The 27,354-nt window shown below is 42.3% G+C and overlaps 2 protein-coding genes across 2 annotated transcripts in view; both read left to right on the top strand.

Moving 5' to 3' along the window:
* Window positions 1-27,354, top strand: LOC306782359 (uncharacterized protein). The gene is made up of 20 exons (XM_079275684.1): window positions 1-36; window positions 2,444-2,685; window positions 2,892-3,109; window positions 3,365-5,261; window positions 9,681-9,854; window positions 10,483-10,656; window positions 11,981-12,154; window positions 13,300-13,473; window positions 14,805-14,978; window positions 16,124-16,297; window positions 17,625-17,798; window positions 18,944-19,117; window positions 19,528-19,565; window positions 19,720-19,769; window positions 19,922-19,974; window positions 20,700-20,917; window positions 21,800-22,065; window positions 22,371-22,493; window positions 23,504-23,645; window positions 24,931-27,354. Exons 2-20 carry the CDS (start codon window positions 2,672-2,674, stop codon window positions 25,362-25,364), a joined length of 4,845 nt encoding a protein of 1,614 aa, XP_079131810.1. The 5' UTR covers window positions 1-36; window positions 2,444-2,671; the 3' UTR covers window positions 25,365-27,354.
* Window positions 26,304-27,354, top strand: part of LOC306782371 (protein PTHB1-like) — a 96,288-nt gene continuing 95,237 nt past the window's right edge. The window contains exon 1 of the mRNA XM_079275701.1: window positions 26,304-26,401. The gene's annotated coding sequence lies outside the window, so the exon portion shown is untranslated. The remainder of the gene's footprint in view (window positions 26,402-27,354) is intronic.

The raw sequence follows: 27,354 nt of genomic DNA on the forward strand, positions 1-27,354 counted from the left end.
GTGACAGATGAACACAGCCCGCTGCTCCACTACGAGGTAAACCTTTCATAGCTTCTCAGCTAACGCGAGCTAAGTGGCAGATTGAACATGTTGGGACCTTTTTGGGGAGTTTGTTGCCGCGCAATGTAAACTGTTCACATCGTTATTACTCTCTTACGCGCGCGAACGTAACATTACGGTAACTAACACTGCGCTCAACTCAGCAGACACGTACATGTTAGTGCGCCTCTATGCTGAGATTCACGGTAAACGCTGCTCCAACATATCTGGTAGAAAACAAATATGAATTAATAAAGTTAATAAAGGTTAATTTAACTTTCCAGATTAACTGCTTCTCGCCTGGAAAGTAGACGAGATAAGGCGGAAGCAGCAGGGGCGATTTCAGCCTACAGGAAGTCAAAGAAACAGTCACTTCCTGTTAGATCTGTAGGCTACTTGTAGTTCACAGACCTCATTTGGATTCATTCATGTGTGTTTGTAAATATATATTTATGTGGAAACTTGCGTTGTGTTTTCTAGAAATATGCTTTATGATTATCAACTACACGAGATTATGTTTTTAGATTACATTTGAAGTGTTCCTTTATGTGTTGATGATGAATGTTTGTGACAAACTGAAGGATGAAGTGTTTCTTTATGTGTTGATGATGAATGTTTGTGATAAACTGAAGGATGAAGTGTTTCTTTATGTGTTGATGATGAATGTTTGTGATAAACTGAAGGATGAAGTGTTTCTTTATGTGTTGATGATGAATGTTTGTGATAAACTGAAGGATGAAGTGTTTCTTTATGTGTTGATGATGAATGTTTGTGATAAACTGAAGGATGAAGTGTTCCTTTATGTGTTGATGATGAATGTTTGTGATAAACTGAAGGATGAAGTGTTCCTTTATGTGTTGATGATGAATGTTTCTGATAAACTGAAGGATGAAGTGTTCCTTTATGTGTTGATGATGAATGTTTCTGATAAACTGAAGGATGAAGTGTTCCTTTATGTGTTGATGATGAATGTTTGTGATAAACTGAAGGATGAAGTGTTTCTTTATGTGTTGATGATGAATGTTTATGACAAACTGAAGGATGAAGTGTTTCTTTATGTGTTGAATGTTTGTGATAAACTGAAGGATGAAGTGTTTCTTTATGTATTGATGATGAATGTTTGTGATAAACTGAAGGATGAAGTGTTTCTTTATGTGTTGATGATGAATGTTTGTGATAAACTGAAGGATGAAGTGTTCCTTTATGTGTTGATGAATGTTTGTGATAAACTGAAGGATGAAGTGTTTCTTTATGTGTTGATGAATGTTTGTGATAAACTGAAGGATGAAGTGTTCCTTTATGTGTTGATGATGAATGTTTGTGATAAACTGAAGGATGAAGTGTTTCTTTATGTGTTGAATGTTTGTGATAAACTGAAGGATGAAGTGTTCCTTTATGTATTGATGATGAATGTTTGTGATAAACTGAAGGATGAAGTGTTTCTTTATGTGTTGAATGTTTGTGATACACTGAAGGATGAAGTGTTTCTTTATGTGTTGATGATGAATGTTTCTGATAAACTGAAGGATGAAGTGTTCCTTTATGTGTTGATGTTGAATGTTTGTGATAAACTGAAGGATGAAGTGTTTCTTTATGTGTTGTTGAATGTTTGTGATAAACTGAAGGATGAAGTGTTTCTTTATGTGTTGATGATGAATGTTTCTGATAAACTGAAGGATGAAGTGTTCCTTTATGTGTTGATGTTGAATGTTTGTGATAAACTGAAGGATGAAGTGTTTCTTTATGTGTTGATGTTGAATGTTTGTGATACACTGAAGGATGAAGTGTTCCTTTATGTGTTGATGAATGTTTGTGATAAACTGAAGGATGAAGTGTTTCTTTATGTGTTGATGACTGTTTGTGATAAACTGAAGGATGAAGTGTTCCTTTATGTGTTGATGAATGTTTGTGATAAACTGAAGGATGAAGTGTTTCTTTATGTGTTGATGTTGAATGTTTGTGATAAACTGAAGGATGAAGTGTTTCTTTGTGTTGATGATGAATGTGATAAACTGAAGGATGAAGTGTTTCTTTATGTGTTGATGATGAAGGTTTGTGATAAACTGAAGGATGAAGTGTTCCTTTATGTGTTGATGAATGTTTGTGATGAACTGAAGGGTAAAGTGTTTCTTTATGTGTTGATGATGAATGTTTGTGATAAACTGAAGGGTGAAGTGTTTCTTTATGTGTTGATGATGAAGGTTTGTGATAAACTGAAGGATGACGTGTTTCTTTATGTGTTGATGTTGAATGTTTGTGGTAAACTGAAGGATGAAGTGTTCCTTTGTGTTGATGATGTACAGAAACAGAGATACATTTAAAGACATCTGCTCAACACCAGCGTCCATTAAACCAGTAACACTTCTTTAATGTTTCTTTTGTATTTCTTCTTATCTGTTTACAGAAATTCTCTCATCAACGGAGTTTAAACGTTTTGCCAGAAATCGTCCATAAAGTTCAGCAGCAGAAAACACTGTCTCTGGCGGCCATTTTACTGTGCACCCACGGGCGACATGTGTCATAACAACCCGTCATCAGAACTTTAGTGGCAAACGGTTTGATGATGTCAGCAAATCTGGAGAGCTTTTATCAGCTTTACGACAGAGACTGCTCACAGAAGTGACCTGAGACGATGCTTCCACAACGGTAATAAACCTTTATGTAGTTACACGGTAGAGGTCTGTGATTTGATTTTGTTCTATTTATTTAAGATCTTGTCTCGCATATTTGGGGAATGATTCATATTTTAAATATTTCAACAAATTCTAAAATTGTATTCTAAAGTGACTTCAAACACCTCATGATGAATATAAAATGTGTTGTAAAGAATGTGTTGGTCTCCACTGAGACAGGAAGAAGGCTCATGACCCCGAGGAGGAGCAGCCGTCCCACTGTGCTTTGTGTCGGGACGTCCTGAAGGATCCCGTCTCTACCAGCTGTGGACACTGGTTCTGCAGACGGTGCATCACCTCGTACTGGGACCAGTCTGCTTCATCAGGGGACTCCTCCTGTCCCCAGTGTGGAGAAACATCTAGACTGCAGACAGCCATTGGGACCAGCACTGTGCAAAGTAAGATGTCTCTCTGCTGCATGGAGACGCCAATAAATGATTCATAGATGTGGCCTCAACCATTTTTATGAATAAATGTATTAGTTTTATTTATTGCCCACATGGGATTACAAGACAAAACGAGTTTACATTCCTGAGAGGCAGGTAGGTAGACAGGTAGGTAGGTAGACAGCCCATTTAACAGACAGCCACCTGATTTTCGGTCCTTGTTTTGTCCGAGCATTTGATTGTCTCACATTTCTCCTTCTCATTCAGGAGATAGCGGTCTACAGGAGGTTTTAGATGAACACAAGATCAGTCTGAGGAGGAGATGTGAACATGTGACTGAAGGAACTGATAAAAGAGGAAGTGGAACCCCCCTTAACAGGATCTACACTGAGCTCTACATCACAGAGGGACAGAGTGAAGAGGTGAACACCCAACATGAGGTGAGGCAGCTTGAATCAGCTTCCAAGAAGAAGATCCTCCATGACGCTCCGATCAAGTGCCACGACATCTTTAAAGCCTCACCAGACCAACAGACACCCATCAGAGTCGTTCTGACCAACGGCGTCGCCGGCGTTGGAAAAACCTTCTTGGTGCAGAAGTTCACTCTGGACTGGGCCGAGGGTTTGGAGAACCAAGATGTCAGTCTGGTGGTTCTGCTGTCGTTCAGGGAGCTGAACTTGATCAAAGATGAGCAGTACAGTCTTCTCGAGCTGCTCCATGTTTTCCATCCAACATTACAGAAGATCACAGCAGAGGAGCTCTCTGTCTGTAAAGTTCTGTTCATCTTTGATGGTCTGGATGAAACCAGACTTTCATTGGATCTCATCAACAATGAGGTCGTGTCTGATGTCACACAGAAGGCATCGGTCAACGTGCTGCTGACGAACCTCATCGAGGGGAATCTGCTTCCCTCGGCTCTCGTCTGGATAACTTCCAGACCTGCAGCAGCCAATCGGATCCCTCGTAGACGTGTTGACAGGGTAACAGAAGTACGAGGCTTCACCGACCCCCAGAAGGACGAGTACTTCAGGAGGAGGTTCAGTGATGAAGAGCTGTCCAGCAGAATCATCTCACACATCAAGACATCCAGGAGCCTCGACATCATGTGTCTAATCCCAGTCTTCTGCTGGATCACTGCTACAGTTCTGGACCACATGTGGACTACAGACCAGAGAGGAGAGCTGCCCAAGACCCTGACTGACATGTACTCACACTTCCTGCTGGTCCAGACAAAGAGGAAGAAGCAGAAGTACCACGAGGGACAAGAGACGAGTCCTCAGGAGCTGACGGAGGCTGACAGGGAAGTCCTTCTGAAGCTGGGGAGGCTGGCGTTTGAACATCTGGAGAAAGGAAACATCATGTTCTACCAAGAAGACCTGGAGCAGGTTGGTCTTGATGTCACGGAGGCCTCGGTGTTCTCAGGAGTTTGTACAGAGATCTTCAAAAGAGAGAGCGTGATCTTCGGGGAAACTGTCTACTGCTTTGTTCATCTGAGTGTTCAAGAGTTTCTGGCTGCAGTCTACATGTTCCACTGTTTCACAAACAGGAAGACAGAGGTACTGAAGGACTTCATGGGGAGGGATGATTACCCAGCCCTGGAGGACTTCATGGGGAGGGATGATTCCCCAGCCCTGGAGGACTTCATGGGGAGGGATGATTCCCCAGCCCTGGAGGACTTCATGGGGAGGGATGATTCCCCAGCCCTGGAGGACTTCCTGAAGAGAGCCATGGAGAGATCCCTCAAAAGTAAAAATGGTCACCTGGACCTGTTTGTCCGCTTCCTTCATGGCCTCTCTCTGGAGTCCAACCAGAGACTCTTAGGAGGCCTGCTGGGTCAGACGGACAACAGTCCAGAAATCATCCAGAGAGCCATCAACAACCTGAAGGAGATGAACAGTTATGAAATCTCTCCTGACAGAAGCATCAACATCTTCCACTGTCTGACGGAGATGAACGACCACTCGGTGCATCAGGAGATCCAAGAGTTCCTGAAGTCGGAGAACCGATCGGAGGAGAGACTCTCAGACATCCACTGCTCAGCTCTGGCCTACATGCTGCAGATGTCAGAGGAGGTTCTGGATGAGTTGGACCTGGAGAACTACAACACCTCATATGCGGGGCGACAGAGACTCATTCCAGCTGTGAGGAACTGCAAGAAAGCTGTGTAAGTCCAGATGTGATTAACTTAATAAATCAGTTTAGATCAGTAGTTTAAACCTTCAAATATACAAACTATCACACCAATGCGTTTTACTGAAAAATAACATTTATTTTTACAATCAACACTTAAAAAGATGAAGGCGATTGCAAATGACAAGACAATACAAAATGTAAAGGTGTTTCATTTTCACTTGTTTACTTCTTTTTTACAAAATGAACCAAAAAACTGGCACAGAGGACGATCTTGGCTACATAATGAGATTAAATATGACACCATTTTTAAATCATACCCTCTGAACCAAAAATAAATCTATTACGAAGCTTTTTTACAAGATATTTAGTCAGTGCTGATCTAGACCCTTGTCCCAGATGTGGCGGGAAACCAAACGCAGTGTTCATAACATCTGGCGGTGCTCGGTGAACGTATTCAGTGTAGATACTGGGTTCATCTCCAACACACGTGTCAAAGTCAAGGCCCGCGGGCCGAATCCGGCCCGCCACGTCATTATATGTGGCCCGCGAATCCGCCAGCAAAAAATAATAATAATTTAAAAAAATGATTTTTTCTTCTTTTTTTTTTGGAAAAATAATTAAAAGTTAGACTTGAAAATAAAAGTATCCCCATGGTCTAAATTATGAGATATAAAGTTGAAATGATGAGATAGCATGTTGTCTGTGTACCGACATTAAAACGATCACAACAGGTGGACAGGAGAGGCAACAGCCCGAAAAGAGGTTTCAACGATTGAAAAAGATCCACAAATAATCCCAAAATGTCCACGAAGAGAAACATTGATGCAGAGGCAAGAAAATGTAATGTCCAAGAATTAAAAGGCAGACTGCAATCACAGCAGAATATATTGACACAGCTACAGCCCAGTGCATGCTGAAGGTATGTGAGCAGAGCTCCGACCAGATACAGACTTTTACAAATGTCAGTTTGTGAAGAAACACCATCGCAGACGAGTTGATGAACTAGCAGCAATCTAACAACACAGCTAGCTGAGAGACGAGCAGGTACTTGTGTTTCTAATGAACTGCTGATGAAAGCACAGACAACACGGATACATCATCTATCATGTTCATCAGACCTGACTCTCAGTGAGCAGCTCTTGGATGTAGCTGCATGCACAGGACGACGACAGTTCAAAGTTCAAAGTTCAAAGTTCACTTTATTGTCAAAAGTTTCCACATGTGTTATGCATACAGAAAATTCGAAATGCCGTTTCTCGCAGTCCCACAGTGTAATATAGACATGAACATATAACATATAATAGAATAAAATAGAATAAAGTTAAGAACATAAGGGCCTAGATAAAGGATTTACAAGTAGCAGCAGAGAATAAAAAGTGACTGGTGCTGATAAAAAGTGACTGGTGCTGATAAAGTGACTGGTGCTGGATGAGGGAAGGGGTGTGAGGGGGAGTAGATGTCCTGGTATGTTCCATTTGAGGCAGTGGGGAAAGGTGGGTGAGGGGGAGGGTAGAGAGGTCAGGGGAGAGATGGCAGGGGGGGAGAGAGGGGGAGCGAGAGGAGAGAGGGAGGGAGAGAGTTCAGCATCCTGACCGCCTGGTGGAAGAAGCTGTTCCTCAGCCGGGTAGAGCTCGAACGGAGACTGCGGAACCTTCTCCCTGAAGGCAGGAGGCTGAAGAGGCTGTTGGAGGGGTGGGTGGGGTCACCCGCAATGCCGAGTGCTTTGCGGGTGAGGCGGGTGTTGTAAATGTCCTGTAGTGTAGGGAGTGAGACTCCGATGATCCTCTGGGCAGAGTTCACAATGCGCTGCAGGCTCTTGCGGTTGGAGGCGGTGCAGCTTCCGAACCACAGCGTGATGCAGCTGCTGAGGATGCTCTCAGTGGCGCCTCGGTAGAATGAGAGCATGATGGGGGGGGGGGCTCCTGCTCGCTTGAGCTTCCTGATGAAGTACAGGCGTTGCTGGGCCTTCTTTGCCAGTGCAGTGGTGTTGCTGTTCCAGGTGAGGTCATCTGTGATTGTCACACCCAGGAATTTGGTGCTGCTCACCTGTTCCACAGCAGCACCATTGATGGTCAGAGGGAGGGGGGGTTGGGAGTGGGTTCTCCTGAAGTCAACAACAATCTCCTTTGTTTTCCCCACATTGAGGAAGAGATTGTTATTTTGGCACCAACGGACCAGCTGGTTCACTTCCTTCCTGTAGTTAGTCTCATCGTTGTGGCTGATGAGACCTACCACGGTAGTGTCGTCAGCGAACTTCACGATGTGGTTGGAGCTGTAGTTGGGTTTACAGTCATGGGTCAGCAGGGTGAAGAGAAGGGGGCTGAGCACACAACCTTGGGGGGCCCCCGTACTCAGTGTTAGTGTGTTCGAAGTGTTGTTGTTGACCCGAACAGCTTGTGGTCTCTCTGTGAGGAAGTCCAACAACCAGTTGCAGAGAGAGGGGCTGAGGCCCAGGTCTGTAAGCTTACACACAAGCTGCTGGGGGATGATTGTATTGAATGCTGAGCTGAAATCTATGAACAGCATTCTGACGTAGGAGTTCTTAGTGTCCAGGTGTGTGAGGGCTGGGTGTAGAGCGGAGGAGATTGCATCCTCTGTGGACCGTTTAGTTCGGTAAGCAAACTGAAACGGGTCCAGGGAGGGAGGAAGGGTGGATTTGATCTGCTTCATGACCAGCCTTTCGAAACACTTCATGATGGTAGAAGTCAATGCGACGGGGCGGTAGTCGTTGAAGCAGGCTGGAGATGACTTCTTCGGCACAGGAATGATGGTGGTTTCCTTGAAGCACGTGGGAACAACAGCCTGGCTCAGGGAGGTGTTAAAGATGTCGGTGAGGACATCCGTGAGCTCCTCTGCGCAGTCCCTCAGCACACGACCAGGAATGTTGTCAGGTCCCGCAGCCTTGCGGGTATTAATCCTCAGCAGTGTGCTCCTCACACTGGCTGGGGACAGGCACAGAGCCTGGTCGTCGGTGGGGGGGGTGGTTTTCTGCGCAGGTGTGTTGTTCTGTGCTTCGAAGCGTGCAAAGAAGCCGTTGAGGTTGTTAAGCAGGGAGGTGTGACTGTCACAGGTCTGTGGCGGTAGTTTGTAGTCCGTTATGGTCCTAATGCCCTGCCACAGGCTCCGTGAGTCCCTGCTGTGAGGAACATTAGTGATGCAGAGAGGTGAACAAACAGCTTTGAACAAAGTGAATGTCAGAACTTGTGTTTGATATTTGTCTTTGTTATTTTCTTTAATAGTTTGATCTTTGATAGAGTCATGTGGGTTTCTGAACCCTCAATTAAAATGATTTATGTTATAATAACAGAAATGTGTTTAAATATCATTTCTCATTTATATAACTGCATGTACAATATGTTTACACTTAAATCAACAATAATCAAATGCAGAGAGTTATTGAACAATATGTTAGGAGAAGTTAGTGATACAGTCTTACAGTCAACCGGCCCTTTGAGGGAGCGTGATGCTGATGTGGCCCAGAGAAGATGAGTTTGACAGCCTGCTCTACAACCTGGCTGATGTCTGTTCATGAGAATGAATCGTTGCCCCTCTGAAAGAAGCTCTGTGTTTATACACTATGTAGTCTGAATAGAAACAAAATGAAATAGTGCATGGTGCATGTTTTAAAGGTTAGTCACTATTCATTGTTTTTAACTACCGGTAATACTTTTTTCAGCAGCATCTGTTTTGTTTTGTGCGTTTTAGTGTATTTGTCTTTGTAAGTGAACATTGTTACTGCATACGTGAAGCAATGGTAAAACAAGTTTGAGTACTGTGTGCTTCATCACCTACATTGTTTAAACTGCAGGCTTAAATGTCACACCTGTACCCAAATATGGACCTTCATAGTTAAGACACTTTAGTATTTGAGTTACATCAAATATTTTGTGAAATCAAGAACTTTTGATCAAATGGAATTGTGAACATATTTTGGATTTGGAATGTGTGAAAAGTTGGGTGTGATGACTGACACTGACATGTTGCCTGGTTTATGAGGTGTATGAACCCAAAATATTCAGATTTTGCTGCAATTTAATTGCAATAACCAGATAACATCGATGCTGAAATAACAACATAATGATGTTGATTTGTAAGAAGTCTGAAGCCTTGTTAGGTCTGGCAGCGTTACGACAGGAAAACAACTTTTTAAATGCTTGTTTTCTGAATGGAGTTGAGTTTGACTCGTGCTACGCTATGCTAACATCATAGCAGCAGCTATAGTCTGTGGAATATACACATACATTTATACACATTTCTGTCTGCTTTCAGGTAATGTAGAGCTCTTGGTGACAACAGACAACTTTTTTCCTCCATTAGTTAATATTAGTATGTAATATATTCGTAATATTTCAAATCGAATACGAGAACTTCTTTTGTCATCAAATGCATGAAGTAAATATGAAGTGTCCTCTTTCATCGTTACATTGAACAAATATTTGTGCCATGACAGACTTCGTGAATGTGAACTTTCGGAGACTCACTGTGAAGTCATTGCCTCAGCTCTGAAGTCCAACCCGTCCCCTCTGAGAGAGCTGGACCTGAGTCACAACAACCTGGAGGATTCAGGAGTGAAGCTGCTGTCTGCTGCACTGGAGAGTCCACACTGTAGACTGGAGACTCTGAGGTCAGTTCACTGACTGTACATGGTCTCGTTGTTTTTGTATGTCTACAAATCCTTGACTGAGGTTTCCCCAAGCACCAACCTCCAGTTCCTAAACATGAAGCCAAAGCTTCACGTGTTAAAGCTGCATTCTCTCTAGTGGCCACCAGGGGGCGACTCCTCTGGTTGTATAGAAGTCTATAGAAAATGACTCTACTTCTCTCTTGATTTATTCCCTCAGTAAACATTGTAAACATGAGTTTATGTCTCAATCTCTAGTTTCAAGTCTTCTTCAATACAGCATGATGTTCATTTAGTACATTATGGTCCATTTAGAGTCACACACACCATAAAGCAGGGGATGCTTTAGGGCGGGGCTACTGTGATTGACAGGTCTCTACCAGAGACGTATACGGTGTCTCTACGTCTCCTCCTCGGTCCAGATATGGTCACTTCCTGTTCACTGGTTGCACGTCCACATCTTATATTCAGTCTGTGGGTTTCACATCTTTGCTTCATATATTTTTAGGATTTTTCTGAGCACAAAGAAATGTGTGTTGCTCCAAATGACAAAACGTAGAGGCAGTGAATGTCCACAGACTCACGTTGTCCATGACCTGATTTTCATCTCCATCATTGATCCTTCATTCAGTCTGAGGAGCTGCGGGTTGTCAGAGGTCAGCTGCTCTTCTCTGGCCTCAGCTCTGAAGTCCAACACGTCACCTCTGAGAGATCTGGACCTGAGTGAGAACGACCTGATGGATTCAGGAGTGAAGCTGCTGTGTGACCTTCTGGAGAGTCCAGACTGCAGACTGGAGACTCTGAGGTCAGTCCAACATTCTCTCCTCCTGTGCAGACATGAAGCTGATATTATACTGATCTTAAAGGACCTTAAAGCCTCAGCGGCAGTAAAAGTTCATTGACTGGCAGAGAAACGTTGAGCTGTAGATTTAAATAAAACATATTTATTCATTTATTGCCTGACATTTGCTCCGTCCCACATGGGATTACAAGACACCACTTTTTTCCAGACATCTTCTGGTCTTGAAAATACAAAACATGAAGAAGAAAATAAAAACACAAACTTGGCAAAGAGCTATTTTTTCCTCTTCTTCCAGACTTTCTGCAGATACCTGGCTAAGTTATATGTTCCACTTTTAAACAGCCATCTCAGTCTTTGTGCATCATCCATATTTATAAAATCTATGTTTGACTTACCAAACAAAGCATCGCAGTGTTCACGGTAAAAAAGGAGAGTAGAAAACAAGATGGAACTCGTTGTTGATATCGTTTAGAGAACACATCGGACGGATCGGCTTTTCTTCTTCTACAATCTGGACCAAGATAGTTTCAACAGTCGAAGGTAAAACACCAGATGACATATGATCATATACGACATAATCCTCTGAACCAAATTCACTTTTTATCATCGTAAAAATACACAACTTTGGAAAACACAGATTCTATAAAAACAACAATGTTGAGCTTTTTGTTTAAAAAAAAGCCTCAACAAACCAAGAGTTGCAAAACAATGTTCATAAATCGTTAGACACCCAAAAAATATTTAGTTATATTATTTATTTGACATAAATATAATATATTCTAGATTTTCATCTTGTATTCTCCATCAGGTTGTCTTCAGTAAATGATCAAAGTTACTAAACACAATGAATAAATATCTCTATCACACAACAAATGTTTTCAGTATTTTGCTTTTTCCTCATTTTTATGAAGCTATTTGATGCTTAAACTGAAGCTGCTTTGATGTTATGACTCCACTATTCCTAAAATACATAACTTTTGTTCACATATTCTCCTAAAATGTCCTCCTGACACATTTGGTATCTTTGTTAACGTTGTGTTCTTGAGTGGAATCTGAAATGAGTTTCTGTGTTTTTATCTCTTTGTGTTGGGCTGACATGAGTTTAGATGGAGCTGGCAGAGTTCAAGTGAAGTCACTTGGTCTTTATTGAAGCAGCAGCATGTTGTCATTAGTGTTAATGAGCTCTCATTCACTTCTTGTACCTCAGTGTTGAACCTGCATTCAGCTCATGTGTTTGGAGTTTCCATCTTCTAAACGTCTCCGTTCTAAACGCCTGACACTGAATGAACATTGTCCTCTGAACTTACATCATTGATCCTTCATTCAGTCTGAGTGGCTGCAGGTTGTCAGAGGTCAGCTGCTCTTCTCTGGCCTCAGCTCTGAAGTCCAACACGTCACCTCTGAGAGATCTGGACCTGAGTCACAACAACCTGAAGGATTCAGGAGTGAAGCTGCTGTGTGACCTTCTGGAGAGTCCAGACTGCAGACTGGAGACTCTGAGGTCAGTCCACGCTTCAGCTGCACTGATGAATCTTTACTCCATATTATTCTTCCTGTACGTTTGTGGATGTGAATGTGGTTCTATAACAGAAATAAGACTTCAACATTAAAATGTGGCACATTTCTACACTGATAATATTCTCCCACTTAAAATGAGGCTGAACACGTGTATGCAGCAGATAAATACAAACCGCTCAACCAAAATATGATTGAAAGCAACGTCAAACCAAATGCTAATTATCATAAAGCAACAATTCAATTAGTTCAAAATCTGCATCCCTCACACGCTGAATCAGCTCCAAACACTTGACTTTAAAGTGTAATAAAAGTGGACTAACCCTCGGCTGCATGCACCATGAACACAAGAACCGGGTCCACTGATCTCCCACAGAACTCGAGAAAAAACCCAAAACCTGAGAGAAAGATCAGTACATCTGTTGATGCTGTTCCTTAACGAGCTAAAGAAGATGAATCTATGCTATTCCTATTTGTTTCATCAACCTTTGAACCTCATTGATGTTCAAACATAACTTACACCCATGAAGTTGTTCTTTTTTGTTCATACTTTTATTTTTCCTGGACTAAATGTACGTTTTGTTCACACCTGGCCGTGGCACCGTAGCGTGAGCTTCTGCAGATGGCGTGTGAGCTCCGAGCATGAACAAAAGGTGTTTCTACTCAACGTGCTTTTAATTGCATTCTTCTCTGAAACACCAGAGGACGAACAAACTAAATGAACTGTGAAGAATCAGGAAGACAACCAGTGTAACGCCATAAACCAACCTCCACAACCAAGAGGAGGAACTGTTATTGTCTGTGAACTCATATCTCATGTTCATGAATACTCGATTACCTTCATTGTAAAGAAACTGCAGAAAATGTCCAACGTTAGCTGTTAAAGTACATCACATGTTTGGTAAACGCTAATCTGTGTACAGAAGATCATCTGAACTCATATTCAACTTGATACAGTTTACTCTCTGAAGTGGAACTATTTATTGCGGTGTGTGTTTCTACTCATGATAAAATAGAGGGCGGATATTATGATGAAGTAACAGAATGATGACGTCAGCTCCACATTTACAAGCTGAACACATGATTGGATTATAAATTGATTTTCATCTCCATCATTGATCCTTCATTCAGTCTGAAGGACTGCGGGTTGTCAGAGGTCAGCTGCTCTTCTCTGGTCTCAGCTCTGAAGTCCAACACGTCACCTCTGAGACATCTGGACCTGAGTGACAACAACCTGAAGGATTCAGGAGTGAAGCTGCTGTGTGACCTTCTGGAGAGTCCAGACTGCAGACTGGAGACTCTGAGGTCAGTCCAACATTCTCTCCTCCTGTGCAGACATGAAGCTGATATTATACTGATCTTAAAGGACCTTAAAGCCTCAGCGGCAGTAAAAGTTCATTGACTGTGGCAGAGAAATGTTGAGCTGTAGATTTAAATAAAACATATTTATTCATTTATTGCCTGACATTTGCTCCGTCCCACATGGGATTACAAGACACCACTTTTTTCCAGACATCTTCTGGTCTTGAAAATACAAAACATGAAGAAGAAAATAAAAACACAAACTTGGCAAAGAGCTATTTTTTCCTCTTCTTCCAGACTTTCTGCAGATACCTGGCTAAGTTATATGTTCCACTTTTAAACAGCCATCTCAGTCTTTGTGCATCATCCATATTTATAAAATCTATGTTTGACTTACCAAACAAAGCATCGCAGTGTTCACGGTAAAAAAGGAGAGTAGAAAACAAGATGGAACTCGTTGTTGATATCGTTTAGAGAACACATCGGACGGATCGGCTTTTCTTCTTCTACAATCTGGACCAAGATAGTTTCAACAGTCGAAGGTAAAACACCAGATGACATATGATCATATACGACATAATCCTCTGAACCAAATTCACTTTTTATCATCGTAAAAATACACAACTTTGGAAAACACAGATTCTATAAAAACAACAATGTTGAGCTTTTTGTTTTAAAAAAAAGCCTCAACAAACCAAGAGTTGCAAAACAATGTTCATAAATCGTTAGACACCGAAAAAATATTTAGTTATATTATTTATTTATTTGACATAAATATAATATATTCTAGATTTTCATCTTGTATTCTCCATCAGGTTTTCTTCAGTAAATGATCAAAGTTACTAAACACAATGAATAAATATCTCTATCACACAACAAATGTTTTCAGTATTTTGCTTTTTCCTCATTTTTATGAAGCTATTTGATGCTTAAACTGAAGCTGCTTTGATGTTATGACTCCACTATTCCTAAAATACATAACTTTTGTTCACATATTCTCCTAAAATGTCCTCCTGACACATTTGGTATCTTTGTTAACGTTGTGTTCTTGAGTGGAATCTGAAATGAGTTTCTGTGTTTTTATCTCTTTGTGTTGGGCTGACATGAGTTTAGATGGAGCTGGCAGAGTTCAAGTGAAGTCACTTGGTCTTTATTGAAGCAGCAGCATGTTGTCATTAGTGTTAATGAGCTCTCATTCACTTCTTGTACCTCAGTGTTGAACCTGCATTCAGCTCATGTGTTTGGAGTTTCCATCTTCTAAACGTCTCCGTTCTAAACGCCTGACACTGAATGAACATTGTCCTCTGAACTTACATCATTGATCCTTCATTCAGACTGAAGGACTGCAGGTTGTCAGAGGTCAGCTGCTCTTCTCTGGCCTCAGCTCTGAAGTCCAACACGTCACCTCTGAGAGATCTGGACCTGAGTCACAACAACCTGAAGGATTCAGGAGTGAAGCTGCTGTGTGACCTTCTGGAGAGTCCAGACTGCAGACTGGAGACTCTGAGGTCAGTCCACGCTTCAGCTCCACTGATGAATCTTTACTCCATATTATTCTTCCTGTACGTTTGTGGATGTGAATGTGGTTCTATAACAGAAATAAGACTTCAACATTAAAATGTGGCACATTTCTACACTGATAATATTCTCCCACTTAAAATGAGGCTGAACACGTGTATGCAGCAGATAAATACAAACCGCTCAACCAAAATATGATTGAAAGCAACGTCAAACCAAATGCTAATTATCATAAAGCAACAATTCAATTAGTTCAAAATCTGCATCCCTCACACGCTGAATCAGCTCCAAACACTTGACTTTAAAGTGTAATAAAAGTGGACTAACCCTCGGCTGCATGCACCATGAACACAAGAACCGGGTCCACTGATCTCCCACAGAACTCGAGAAAAAACCCAAAACCTGAGAGAAAGATCAGTACATCTGTTGATGCTGTTCCTTAACGAGCTAAAGAAGATGAATCTATGCTATTCCTATTTGTTTCATCAACCTTTGAACCTCATTGATGTTCAAACATAACTTACACCCATGAAGTTGTTCTTTTTTGTTCATACTTTTATTTTTCCTGGACTAAATGTACGTTTTGTTCACACCTGGCCGTGGCACCGTAGCGTGAGCTTCTGCAGATGGCGTGTGAGCTCCGAGCATGAACAAAAGGTGTTTCTACTCAACGTGCTTTTAATTGCATTCTTCTCTGAAACACCAGAGGACGAACAAACTAAATGAACTGTGAAGAATCAGGAAGACAACCAGTGTAACGCCATAAACCAACCTCCACAACCAAGAGGAGGAACTGTTATTGTCTGTGAACTCATATCTCATGTTCATGAATACTCGATTACCTTCATTATAAAGAAACTGCAGAAAATGTCCAACGTTAGCTGTTAAAGTACATCACATGTTTGGTAAACGCTAATCTGTGTACAGAAGATCATCTGAACTCATATTCAACTTGATACAGTTTACTCTCTGAAGTGGAACTATTTATTGCGGTGTGTGTTTCTACTCATGATAAAATAGAGGGCGGATATTATGATGAAGTAACAGAATGATGAAGTCAGCTCCACATTTACAACCTGAACACACGATTGGATTATAAATTGATTTTCATCTCCATCATTGATCCTTCATTCAGACTGAGGTGCTGCTGGTTGTCAGAGGTCAGCTGCTCTTCTCTGGCCTCAGCTCTGAAGTCCAACACGTCACCTCTGAGACATCTGGACCTGAGTGTCAACGACCTGAAGGATTCAGGAGTGAAGCTGCTGTGTGACCTTCTGGAGAGTCCAGACTGCAGACTGGAGACTCTGAGGTCAGTCCAACATTCTCTCCTCCTGTGCAGACATGAAGCTGATATTATACTGATCTTAAAGGACCTTAAAGCCTCAGCGGCAGTAAAAGTTCATTGACTGGCAGAGAAACGTTGAGCTGTAGATTTAAATAAAACATATTTATTCATTTATTGCCTGACATTTGCTCCGTCCCACATGGGATTACAAGACACCACTTTTTTCCAGACATCTTCTGGTCTTGAAAATACAAAACATGAAGAAGAAAATAAAAACACAAACTTGGCAAAGAGCTATTTTTTCCTCTTCTTCCAGACTTTCTGCAGATACCTGGCTAAGTTATATGTTCCACTTTTAAACAGCCATCTCAGTCTTTGTGCATCATCCATATTTATAAAATCTATGTTTGACTTACCAAACAAAGCATCGCAGTGTTCACGGTAAAAAAGGAGAGTAGAAAACAAGATGGAACTCGTTGTTGATATCGTTTAGAGAACACATCGGACGGATCGGCTTTTCTTCTTCTACAATCTGGACCAAGATAGTTTCAACAGTCGAAGGTAAAACACCAGATGACATATGATCATATACGACATAATCCTCTGAACCAAATTCACTTTTTATCATCGTAAAAATACACAACTTTGGAAAACACAGATTCTATAAAAACAACAATGTTGAGCTTTTTGTTTTAAAAAAAAGCCTCAACAAACCAAGAGTTGCAAAACAATGTTCATAAATCGTTAGACACCCAAAAAATATTTAGTTATATTATTTATTTGACATGAATATAATATATTCTAGATTTTCATCTTGTATTCTCCATCAGGTTTTCTTCAGTAAATGATCAAAGTTACTAAACACAATGAATAAATATCTCTCTATCACACAACAAATGTTTTCAGTATTTTGCTTTTTCCTCATTTCTATGAAGCTATTTGATGCTTAAACTGAAGCTGCTTTGATGTTATGACTCCACTATTCCTAAAATACATAACTTTTGTTCACATATTCTCCTAAAATGTCCTCCTGACACATTTGGTATCTTTGTTAACGTTGTGTTCTTGAGTGGAATCTGAAATGAGTTTCTGTGTTTTTATCTCTTTGTGTTGGGCTGACATGAGTTTAGATGGAGCTGGCAGAGTTCAAGTGAAGTCACTTGGTCTTTATTGAAGCAGCAGCATGTTGTCATTAGTGTTAATGAGCTCTCATTCACTTCTTGTACCTCAGTGTTGAACCTGCATTCAGCTCATGTGTTTGGAGTTTCCATCTTCTAAACGTCTCCGTTCTAAACGCCTGACACTGAATGAACATTGTCCTCTGAACTTACATCATTGATCCTTCATTCAGACTGGAGGACTGCAGGTTGTCAGAGGTCAGCTGCTCTTCTCTGGCCTCAGCTCTGAAGTCCAACACGTCACCTCTGAGAGATCTGGACCTGAGTCACAACAACCTGAAGGATTCAGGAGTGAAGCTGCTGTGTGACCTTCTGGAGAGTCCAGACTGCAGACTGGAGACTCTGAGGTCAGTCCACACTTCAGCTCCACTGATGAATCTTTACTCCATATTATTCTTCCTGTACGTTTGTGGATGTGAATGTGGTTCTATAACAGAAATAAGACTTCAACATTAAAATGTGGCACATTTCTACACTGATAATATTCTCCCACTTAAAATGAGGCTGAACACGTGTATGCAGCAGATAAATACAAACCGCTCAACCAAAATATGATTGAAAGCAACGTCAAACCAAATGCTAATTATCATAAAGCAACAATTCAATTAGTTCAAAATCTGCATCCCTCACACGCTGAATCAGCTCCAAACACTTGACTTTAAAGTGTAATAAAAGTGGACTAACCCTCGGCTGCATGCACCATGAACACAAGAACCGGGTCCACTGATCTCCCACAGAACTCGAGAAAAAACCCAAAACCTGAGAGAAAGATCAGTACATCTGTTGATGCTGTTCCTTAACGAGCTAAAGAAGATGAATCTATGCTATTCCTATTTGTTTCATCAACCTTTGAACCTCATTGATGTTCAAACATAACTTACACCCATGAAGTTGTTCTTTTTTGTTCATACTTTTATTTTTCCTGGACTAAATGTACGTTTTGTTCACACCTGGCCGTGGCACCGTAGCGTGAGCTTCTGCAGATGGCGTGTGAGCTCCGAGCATGAACAAAAGGTGTTTCTACTCAACGTGCTTTTAATTGCATTCTTCTCTGAAACACCAGAGGACGAACAAACTAAATGAACTGTGAAGAATCAGGAAGACAACCAGTGTAACGCCATAAACCAACCTCCACAACCAAGAGGAGGAACTGTTATTGTCTGTGAACTCATATCTCATGTTCATGAATACTCGATTACCTTCATTGTAAAGAAACTGCAGAAAATGTCCAACGTTAGCTGTTAAAGTACATCACATGTTTGGTAAACGCTAATCTGTGTACAGAAGATCATCTGAACTCATATTCAACTTGATACAGTTTACTCTCTGAAGTGGAACTATTTATTGCGGTGTGTGTTTCTACTCATGATAAAATAGAGGGCGGATATTATGATGAAGTAACAGAATGATGACGTCAGCTCCACATTTACAAGCTGAACACATGATTGGATTATAAATTGATTTTCATCTCCATCATTGATCCTTCATTCAGTCTGAAGGACTGCGGGTTGTCAGAGGTCAGCTGCTCTTCTCTGGTCTCAGCTCTGAAGTCCAACACGTCACCTCTGACACATCTGGACCTGAGTTACAACAACCTGAAGGATTCAGGAGTGAAGCTGCTGTGTGACCTTCTGGAGAGTCCAGACTGCAGACTGGAGACTCTGAGGTCAGTGAGGGGGTCCGAGTCAGTCCGTGCAGGTTCAGCAGTGTTGTTAATAAAACACAGGGCGGTTTACTCACAGTGAGGGTTTCCCTCCTTTTTCTCCCTTTGAGCTCATCGAGTGCAGTTCCTCTGATGTTTCTTTTCTTTCATTTCTCCACAAACAATAAAATAAAAGCTGACAAAGCAAAGCAAGTTGTTAGAAGTCGTTGGATTTCACAGTCGAGTGAATAAAGGTCGTTGGTTTTGTTTTCCTGTGATGTTATTTCCTCTAAAGCACGCTCACAACATGAATGTGACCTGATCATGAAGCAGATTAGTTGCTTCATATTAGGACCATGAAGCTGGCTCACTCAAAGAACCAACAATTATTTAAAACTTGATCATAACTTCTGGGATTGTGTTCCTCCCGACAGGTTGAATAAGAGGTCGATCACTAAGAAACACAAACAATGTGAGTATTGAAAGAATGTCCCCATTCAAGCTATTCTACATTCAAATCTGATCTGAATGAGCCTCATCGTAACAAAAAGTATTTTCTATTCTGTTCGAGCTGTTTGAAGACGTTCGTCTGCGAATGTTTCTCTTTCTCTTCTTCTCTCCATCAGGTGACGCCGACGGCAAACTGGATGTGAAAACAAATGTGCCCGACAAAGAGGTGAGGGAGCAGCAGCTGAAGAGCGTGAAGTTGATTTCTTGAGGTTTCTCTACGGAGTAAATGTCATTATTGTGTACCAGGGGAACAGAGGAAAGAGAACTGTGGCTTGTTACTTGATTTCTCTTGAAAGAACTGACTTTGTGCCTTCTTAGTTCCAGGCTCCATCCTCATTCTCACCTGAACACACAGCAGAATCTTCATACAGGTAATCCTATGAAAGACACGATTCCAGCTTCTTTCACGGTTCATCAAGTTGTGATTCTAAACGAAGGGCTGTTGTGTGTGGGGAGCAAGTCAAAACAGGACCTGGACCTTATTCATGAAACTGTGTAGGATCCATATGAAAACAAGAATCAGATTCATAAAACTGTGCATGCATTCATTCACGGTTCAGGCACTGGTTCAGGTGGCTTTGAACACAAAAGGCGACATTGAAACGATGAGGAACTGACAGAAGAACAAAGGGTCTGGGCCGGTCTATAGAGAGAGAGCTTGATGAGGGAATGAGATGCAGGGAGGAGGGAAGTGGGAACAACATCTCAAGAACAATTGTCTTGCGAGTATGTTCACAACAAGTAATACATGCTGCTGATGCTCATAATCAAGAAGAATCTTCCCGGTAATGTGTCTGACCAATGACGGAACAGCTTTCTCTCACATGGCATTAGTCTTGAACGTCTCTGCGTGAACACAAACAAGCCGAGGAGCAAATGCAACCACTGTACGAAGTTAGTCTCTGAATCGAAAAAGCAAACAAACTACGGGTCTGAAAACGCCCGAAATAGAGTGGAGTTGTCCCCTGGGTGTCATCACGCTTTACACTCCGATCAGTCTGTGCTGCACATGGACACCTGTGAGTGGAAACAGATCATGTGACTAACAGGCCAATAGATGCTTCTTATATTCATTCATCCTCTCCGTGTCCTACAGGTTCAGGTGTCCTGGTCCAGGTGTGTTCCAGTGTTCTTTGACTGGACTGGTGTTTGTTATGGCTCAAGAGGCAGAGCTGCTGTACAGGACTGTCCAATGGGATGAGGGCCTCCTCCAGCCAGCTGGCAAGAAGGCTGCAGGGCCGCTGTTCGACATCAAGAGCTCCGAGGATGCTGCAGTCTGTGAGCTCCACCTCCCACACTGTGAAACAAAGCACGGTAAAGACATGGCTGTCTTCAGTGTTCAGGGACAAATCTCCAAAACTACAAAGAGTCGTATTAATGTGTAAAACCAGCTGCATCTGGTGACATGCAAAAAATACATTATAATGGTGGTAACACTCAATGCACAGATCCAGACAGATCACATGTGGGAAAATAATGATGAATTCAAAAAGAATAGTGAAAGGATAGGGGCGGAGTGGGAGGCTCCAGAGTCAACTGGCTAACACACTTCATGCAAACTCAAAAACAAGCAGTGATGTAAGCAGCAAATCAGCTCAATCTTCCGTTAGCTGTTAGCGGTTAGCCACCCACACCGTCTAAAACAACAGAAGTGATCCACAGAGCAGCTGCAGAGAGGTACTCAGCAGGGTGTGTACTGGTGGCTTCGTTAGCTGCCAAACTCATCGTCCATGCCGTGAGTCTTTAGGCCAAACACACCGCAGACTGTTATCCCTCCGCTGTGTCTCTTGCTGCATAGTAGTCGTTGGGGGGTCGGTGATGCACTCAGCTGGGGTGTCACTAGGGGCCGGGGGTTTGTTGAGAGTGGTGGGTTAGCAGGCAGTCGATGGCAGTATGAAACAGGCAACAAAAGTTGTTTTGAGGAAGTGTGAGTCACTGCAACCACAAGAAGTCCTTGAGAATGCAGCCATAACTGAAATATTATGCAGTCAGCTGTAGCAGAAGCTGAGATTAGCCGTGGACAGACACAGAGCTGCACACTCACTCAATCACAGGCACGCATGAGACCAATCGCATGATTCTCCTGGCAGAGACAAAAATGACAAATTGAACTAGAGTGGTAAGAAATGAATTAGTTTGGGATGAACCTGTTTCAGCAACAATGAATGAAGGTTTAACAGCTCTTTGCTCCCACAGCGTTGGTCTTTGACGGCCTGTTGTCCGTCGTCCACATCACTGATGATGGAATGACAATCCTGGAGCCGCTGGAGATTACGGATACTCATGTGGTGGTGAAGGTCCCTAACCTCTCCGCTTTTGGCCTCATCTGGGATTTCGTCAGGAGGTTTCTGAACATCACGCTGCCAATGAAGTGCAAAGTTCTGCTGTTCCTCCGACCCCCGCACTCCAGTGATCAAATTCTCAATGTGTTTCTGCTGCAGGACAACATCCCTGTGCATGAGGTAAAGCGCTCTGTCATATGTGCTCACCAGCAACTTAAACTCTTGTTTTAAGCCACAGCTGTTTCCACAAAGACGGTTCACACTTTGCTCCTCGTGCTGTGAACGGTTTAATACGAAGACGTACATACTTACAGCCTTAAAAATGAGCTGTGGCGCCACAATGTGGTTATAAGGTGGTATTTCAGCTGCAGGACCAGCAGTGAAGGCCCAGGTATAAAATGCACGGCCCGCCACTGCTCTACACATACAATTACCTTGACTATCTGAGATTAAACTAAACTAATATAAATGTCCCGTTAACAAAGGCTTCCAAAGATCAACAATCTGCGACGTACATCCAGATCTCCTCCGAATGTGATCAGGGCATTTACGTTGGTAAAAGGTACCATGTCCACTGTGAACCTGAGGGATTCCATATCCAGCCTGAGGTGAGTCAGGTCACTTCTACCCTTCTAAGGGTCTGTGTCCACATTCAGTTTTATTCCTGAGCACCAGCATCTGTTTTCACTTTGTGTCTGTGATAGTTCCCTTAGCTGTTAGCTGTTAGCTGTTAGCTGTTAGCTATTAGCCAAACACACCGTCCAGAACAGTGACAGTGAGCTGCAGAGCAGTGATTGGGAGGTACTCAGCAGTACTGGTAGTTCTGTTAGCTGTTAGCTATTAGCTGTTAGCTGTTAGCTATTAGCTGTTAGCCAAACACACCGTCCAAAACAGTGACAGTGAGCTGCAGTGATTGGGAGGTACTCAGCAGTGCTGGTAGTTCTGTTAGCTGTTAGCCAAACACCCAACTGTTATCCCTCCACTGTGTCTCCAGCCTCACAGTAGTGTGTAGTGGCCTGTGTCCACATAGCATCTTTTCCTGAGTGCCAGCGCCTATTTTCAATCGTTCCCAATGAAATCTTTTTTTTTTTTTGACAATCCGCCTTTTTTGTGCGGCCGCTCCGGGTGCTTGACGTTAAAAACCTGTGAACTGGTGATGCTGGTGACATCACTGTAGAAAATGAAAGAGAAGCTTGTTTTGTCTGTCTGTCTGTCCTGAACTTTACACACCGATTGTAGCTTGTGAGTGATTTTATCACGTACACGTCGTCTCCGACGGACCGTCTTCCTCGTCTCTTAACGTCACGGCCGACAGATTGAGCATTCTCCAGCTCATCTATACAAAGTATGATGGTGCTCATGATGGAAAACAAAGTCAAAGCAATAGATAATAAAAAGCAAAGGGGCGATGCTAGTGGATCATACAATGGTGGTTAGAGTGGTGAAATGTTGTCAAGATATTGTCATAAAAACAAAGCAAAATGTCTCGGAGTGTTTTTTTGATGAAACGCTGGGATGAAGGGATCCCCAGAGACCGGCCAGAAAAAGATGCTGTGCTATGAATCACAATCAGGGAGGATATCAGAGACACAATGTGACTTCTGGTTCTTGTTTTCAGGGTAAACTATTTGACTCGTCGTATGGACCGGATTTCTTTCCAACATTTGAAGTTTTCCTGAACCCCAACACGGAGACAGTGACTTTGTCGGTCCAGGACGAAGAGAAGAACGCAGTCTGGAAGCGTCGTATATTACTGGCAGGTAAAGACTATCAGACACCCAGTGATGGACGAGAGTAGAACAGATGTGTGCGGCTCTCATGAATATTCAGGGAGGTCCACATCTCATATTCTTTATTCAGGCTGCAGTCTTTATGATCCATATATCTGGAACAAAATGCAGGACAGCTGCAACTCTCTTCTGTCAAATGACAGGGCCTTTACCCAGTGTGACCGTGGCACACTGGGTAAAGAGGGTCGTCTGGGAACCGGAAGGTTCGATCCCGGACTGGGACGTGTCACGTGTCGAAGTGTCCCTGAGCAACACACTGAACCCCCGGCTCCCCGGGCGCCTGTCATTGGCAGCCCACTGCTCCCTATGTACAGGGATGGGTCAAATGCAGAGAAAAATTCCCCCTTAAAGGGATCAACATAGTATACATTATTATTATTATTATGAAGGCTGAAGACTTTCCTGTTTACTTTCCTGTGCTGTAACTGTAATCAGTGTGTTTTATACCCGTTTTATGCTATTTTAGCTTGTTTTTATTTTGTCTCTTTAATGTATTTAAATGTCTTTTTACAATGCCTCTTTTGCATTTTGGGCTTTTGATGTTTTATGTGAAGTGCTTTGAATTCTTGCTGAAATGATTGAAATAAATAAACTTGCCTTTCCTTACATGTACGGGTGCAACGGATCATAAAGCTCACGGTTCAGATCGGAGTCACGGATCTGATCAGCACAGCAGAAGAAAGGAGCAAATATAACGTTTAGAGATCCCCGATCACATTTATCTGCTGCAGATTACCGATCATAGATGATCCGTGTTGGCAGATACGTTTCTGTTGTTTTGTTATAGCAGCTGGTCTACAAGACTCCACCTCCAAAGAAATCTATTCAACCGCTCTGAAGTCAGAGTAAACATCAACATGTTTCAATTTGATCCTTTCACACGATTCAAATGATGAGGAAATACAGACTACATTTGAACACATCATAACTTCACCTGAACAGAGCCTGAAGGCATCGTAATGTAACTGAATGGAACCTCCGTACGTTAGCCGTTAGCAGACAGAAAGCAGAAATGCTGATGTCCTGATTGTATATTTCTACGGATCAACAATGTTCCTTTACACCACTACTTACATGTAACACTACTGGGAACAATATGTGTGTGTGTGTGTATATATATTTATATATATATGTATACATTCTATCCTTTTTCACACGGGAAGTGATTTACAAAGCAGAAATGTGAGAAATAGCTGGCTGTAGCAGTCCAACACAGACTTTTGAACTTTATCATATTTTCTTGGTTATCTTCCAGGTCCAAGAGCGGAAATTCAACAGAGAAATCCCGACAGGGTCCCGGCACAGGACAGGGTCCCGGCAGAGGACACGGTCCCGGCACAGGACAGGGTCCCGGCACAGGACAGGGTCCCGGCACAGGACAGGGTCCCGGCACAGGACAGGGTCCCGGCACAGGACAGGGTCCCGGCAGACCAGCAGCTGTTCTCAGTTCGGACTGAATTTGTCAACAGAGTGTCTGATTCTGTCCTGGATCAGCTGCTGGATATACTTCTTCATCACAGAGTGATTACTGACGCTGAAATGCAGTCGACCAGAACAAAACACAGAGCAGATAAAGCACGAGACGTGATCGACACGGTGAGAAGAAAGGGATCTGAAGCCTGCTCAGTTCTGATCGCTGCTCTCTGTGAGGTGGACCAGTGGCTTTACACAGCGCTGAACCTCAGCTGAAGATGAACCAAGAACTGTGGAGTGATGATGATGATGGTGGTGATGGTGATGGTGGGGAATCTCTTCAACAGTTGTCTCACATGACTTATTGTGATCTTTAACGGTGCACAACACGAGGCAGCGTTTCCCACAGCACTTTGTGGGACTGTGGAAGAAAAGTTTGTACGTTTTAGCAGTTTTCAGCAACACGGGGATTTAAAGTTCTTTACACGAGTCAGACATTTAGAAAATATGTAAAACACAATGTGTTATTTAAAAACCATGAAATTTTACTTTGAATGTTCACGGTCCTCAGAGGATACACCGTGGTGAAATTGGTGACTCCGGCGAAGAACTTCCACTTAGTTTTGTTTCCTGTCAGATTTCACCCAGGAGACCGGTGTTCAAGTCAATGTTGAGTTATTTGAAGTTCTGCTACTTAAAGGAACAATGACAACGTTCACATGCACTTATATTCCAAATATGGCAATATTTAGATTTTGTTGTGGATCATTCAAACAAATGAGCATGTTTTCGTGGACTGTAAGTGTTTGGAAGTTGACCCACTTTGCGCTGAGCAGGACTCATTCTGTGAACGTGAACGTCCCGACGGTTTGAGGAGACGAATGAGCTTCCTGGCCTCGTTTCCTACCTGCAGCTTCGTCCTTCGATCGATCTCCGTCCACCTGATAATCGGGTACATTCACAGACATCAAACAGATGATATGAAAGGATAAAGATCAGTAATATCATACATTTGAATTGAGCCAATATATGTCGATAAAGCAAGTTTAATCAACAATATATGCAACTATTATGAAAAGTAGTCTATGGTAAAGCAAAGCATCAGCTAGAAATTTGTAATTGGAAAAAAACTAATTTTCCCGGAAATCCATCTATTTCCGTTCATGCGCACAAGCACCCGGCTTCTCCATTGAGCATCAGTGCCATGACAACAGGACGATGGCTGCGAGCTAGACTGTTAGAAATGTGATTTATTTGTGAGCGAGCAGTGAAGAACCATCGGCTTTTTAAGGACCGGGATCGAGTACGTTAAGGTAACCAACGCTCGAGGACGAACCTGAACTTCTCTTGTTGTCGTACGGCCTAACGTAACTAGCTAATTAGCCCAGTTAAGCTAAAGTTAATTCAGCCGGTGTTTCGGTTTATAATGCGACCCGTGTTAAAGGGCGACGTGGCTGTCCTCGTGAATGCCGCATTGTTTAGTTTAGTTAACCTTCTCATATACTGTGGTCAAAACATAACCGGATTTAGCTCGTTTGTGTGTATTTATATGTAGAAACAGGAAGGTACAATATGATATGAAGACAGAGGAACTGTTCATTTTTTCGAGGCAGTCACCAGGACAGCTAAGTGTTTCTCTTCCTGTTTTCAACTGCTGTAGTAACCACGACAACCACCGACGCGTTCGGCTGAAAGTCGCCATTTAACACGGTCGCCTAAAACACCGAAACACCGGCTTGACATTAGCTGCAAGCTAATTAGCCTTTGGTGGGTTGCCTCTACTTGTAGCCGACTTAAGACAGCTGGTGAAGGCGTGACTTTGTTGTTGTTACGGTACTTTATCACAGAGGACTTGTTTATCACGACCTGAGTAAAGACAATAAACCCACAGCTCATCTGGTCATGTGCTCCCTCACGATATTCAGAGGGGGACATTAGAGAGAGCCAGGAGGCATTAGGGGAATAGGTATGTTTAAAAAAGGACGGATATATATTATATTACACATATAATATAGTCTGTCAAAGGGGTTCACTGTGACAATCACTAAGAATGTGTCTCTCACAAAAGAATAAGGTGGTGAACATTTATAAAACTGAGCTCTGATCATTGTTTGTTTTTGTTTAGCCAGAGGTCAGTAGAGAAAGAGCTACCTGTTAGCATTTACTAAGAGTACATATGATAACCTTGTTGTGATTTGTTTATTGTCTGTGCAGTCTTTTTGGAAAGTTGTTCATAAGTAGTGAAACTGACGCTGAACATCTTCTC

The sequence above is a fragment of the Melanostigma gelatinosum genome (assembly GCF_949748355.1).
Source record: "Melanostigma gelatinosum genome assembly, chromosome: 9".
Taxonomy (NCBI): domain Eukaryota; kingdom Metazoa; phylum Chordata; class Actinopteri; order Perciformes; family Zoarcidae; genus Melanostigma; species Melanostigma gelatinosum.

Excerpts from the sequence above, each read along its gene's own strand:
- LOC306782359 (XM_079275684.1), top strand. Across the intron at positions 5,262-9,680 it reads AGGAACTGCAAGAAAGCTGT|ACTTCGTGAATGTGAACTTT; the intron begins GTAAGTCCAGAT and ends GTGCCATGACAG. Across the intron at positions 10,657-11,980 it reads TGCAGACTGGAGACTCTGAG|TCTGAGTGGCTGCAGGTTGT; the intron begins GTCAGTCCAACA and ends TCCTTCATTCAG.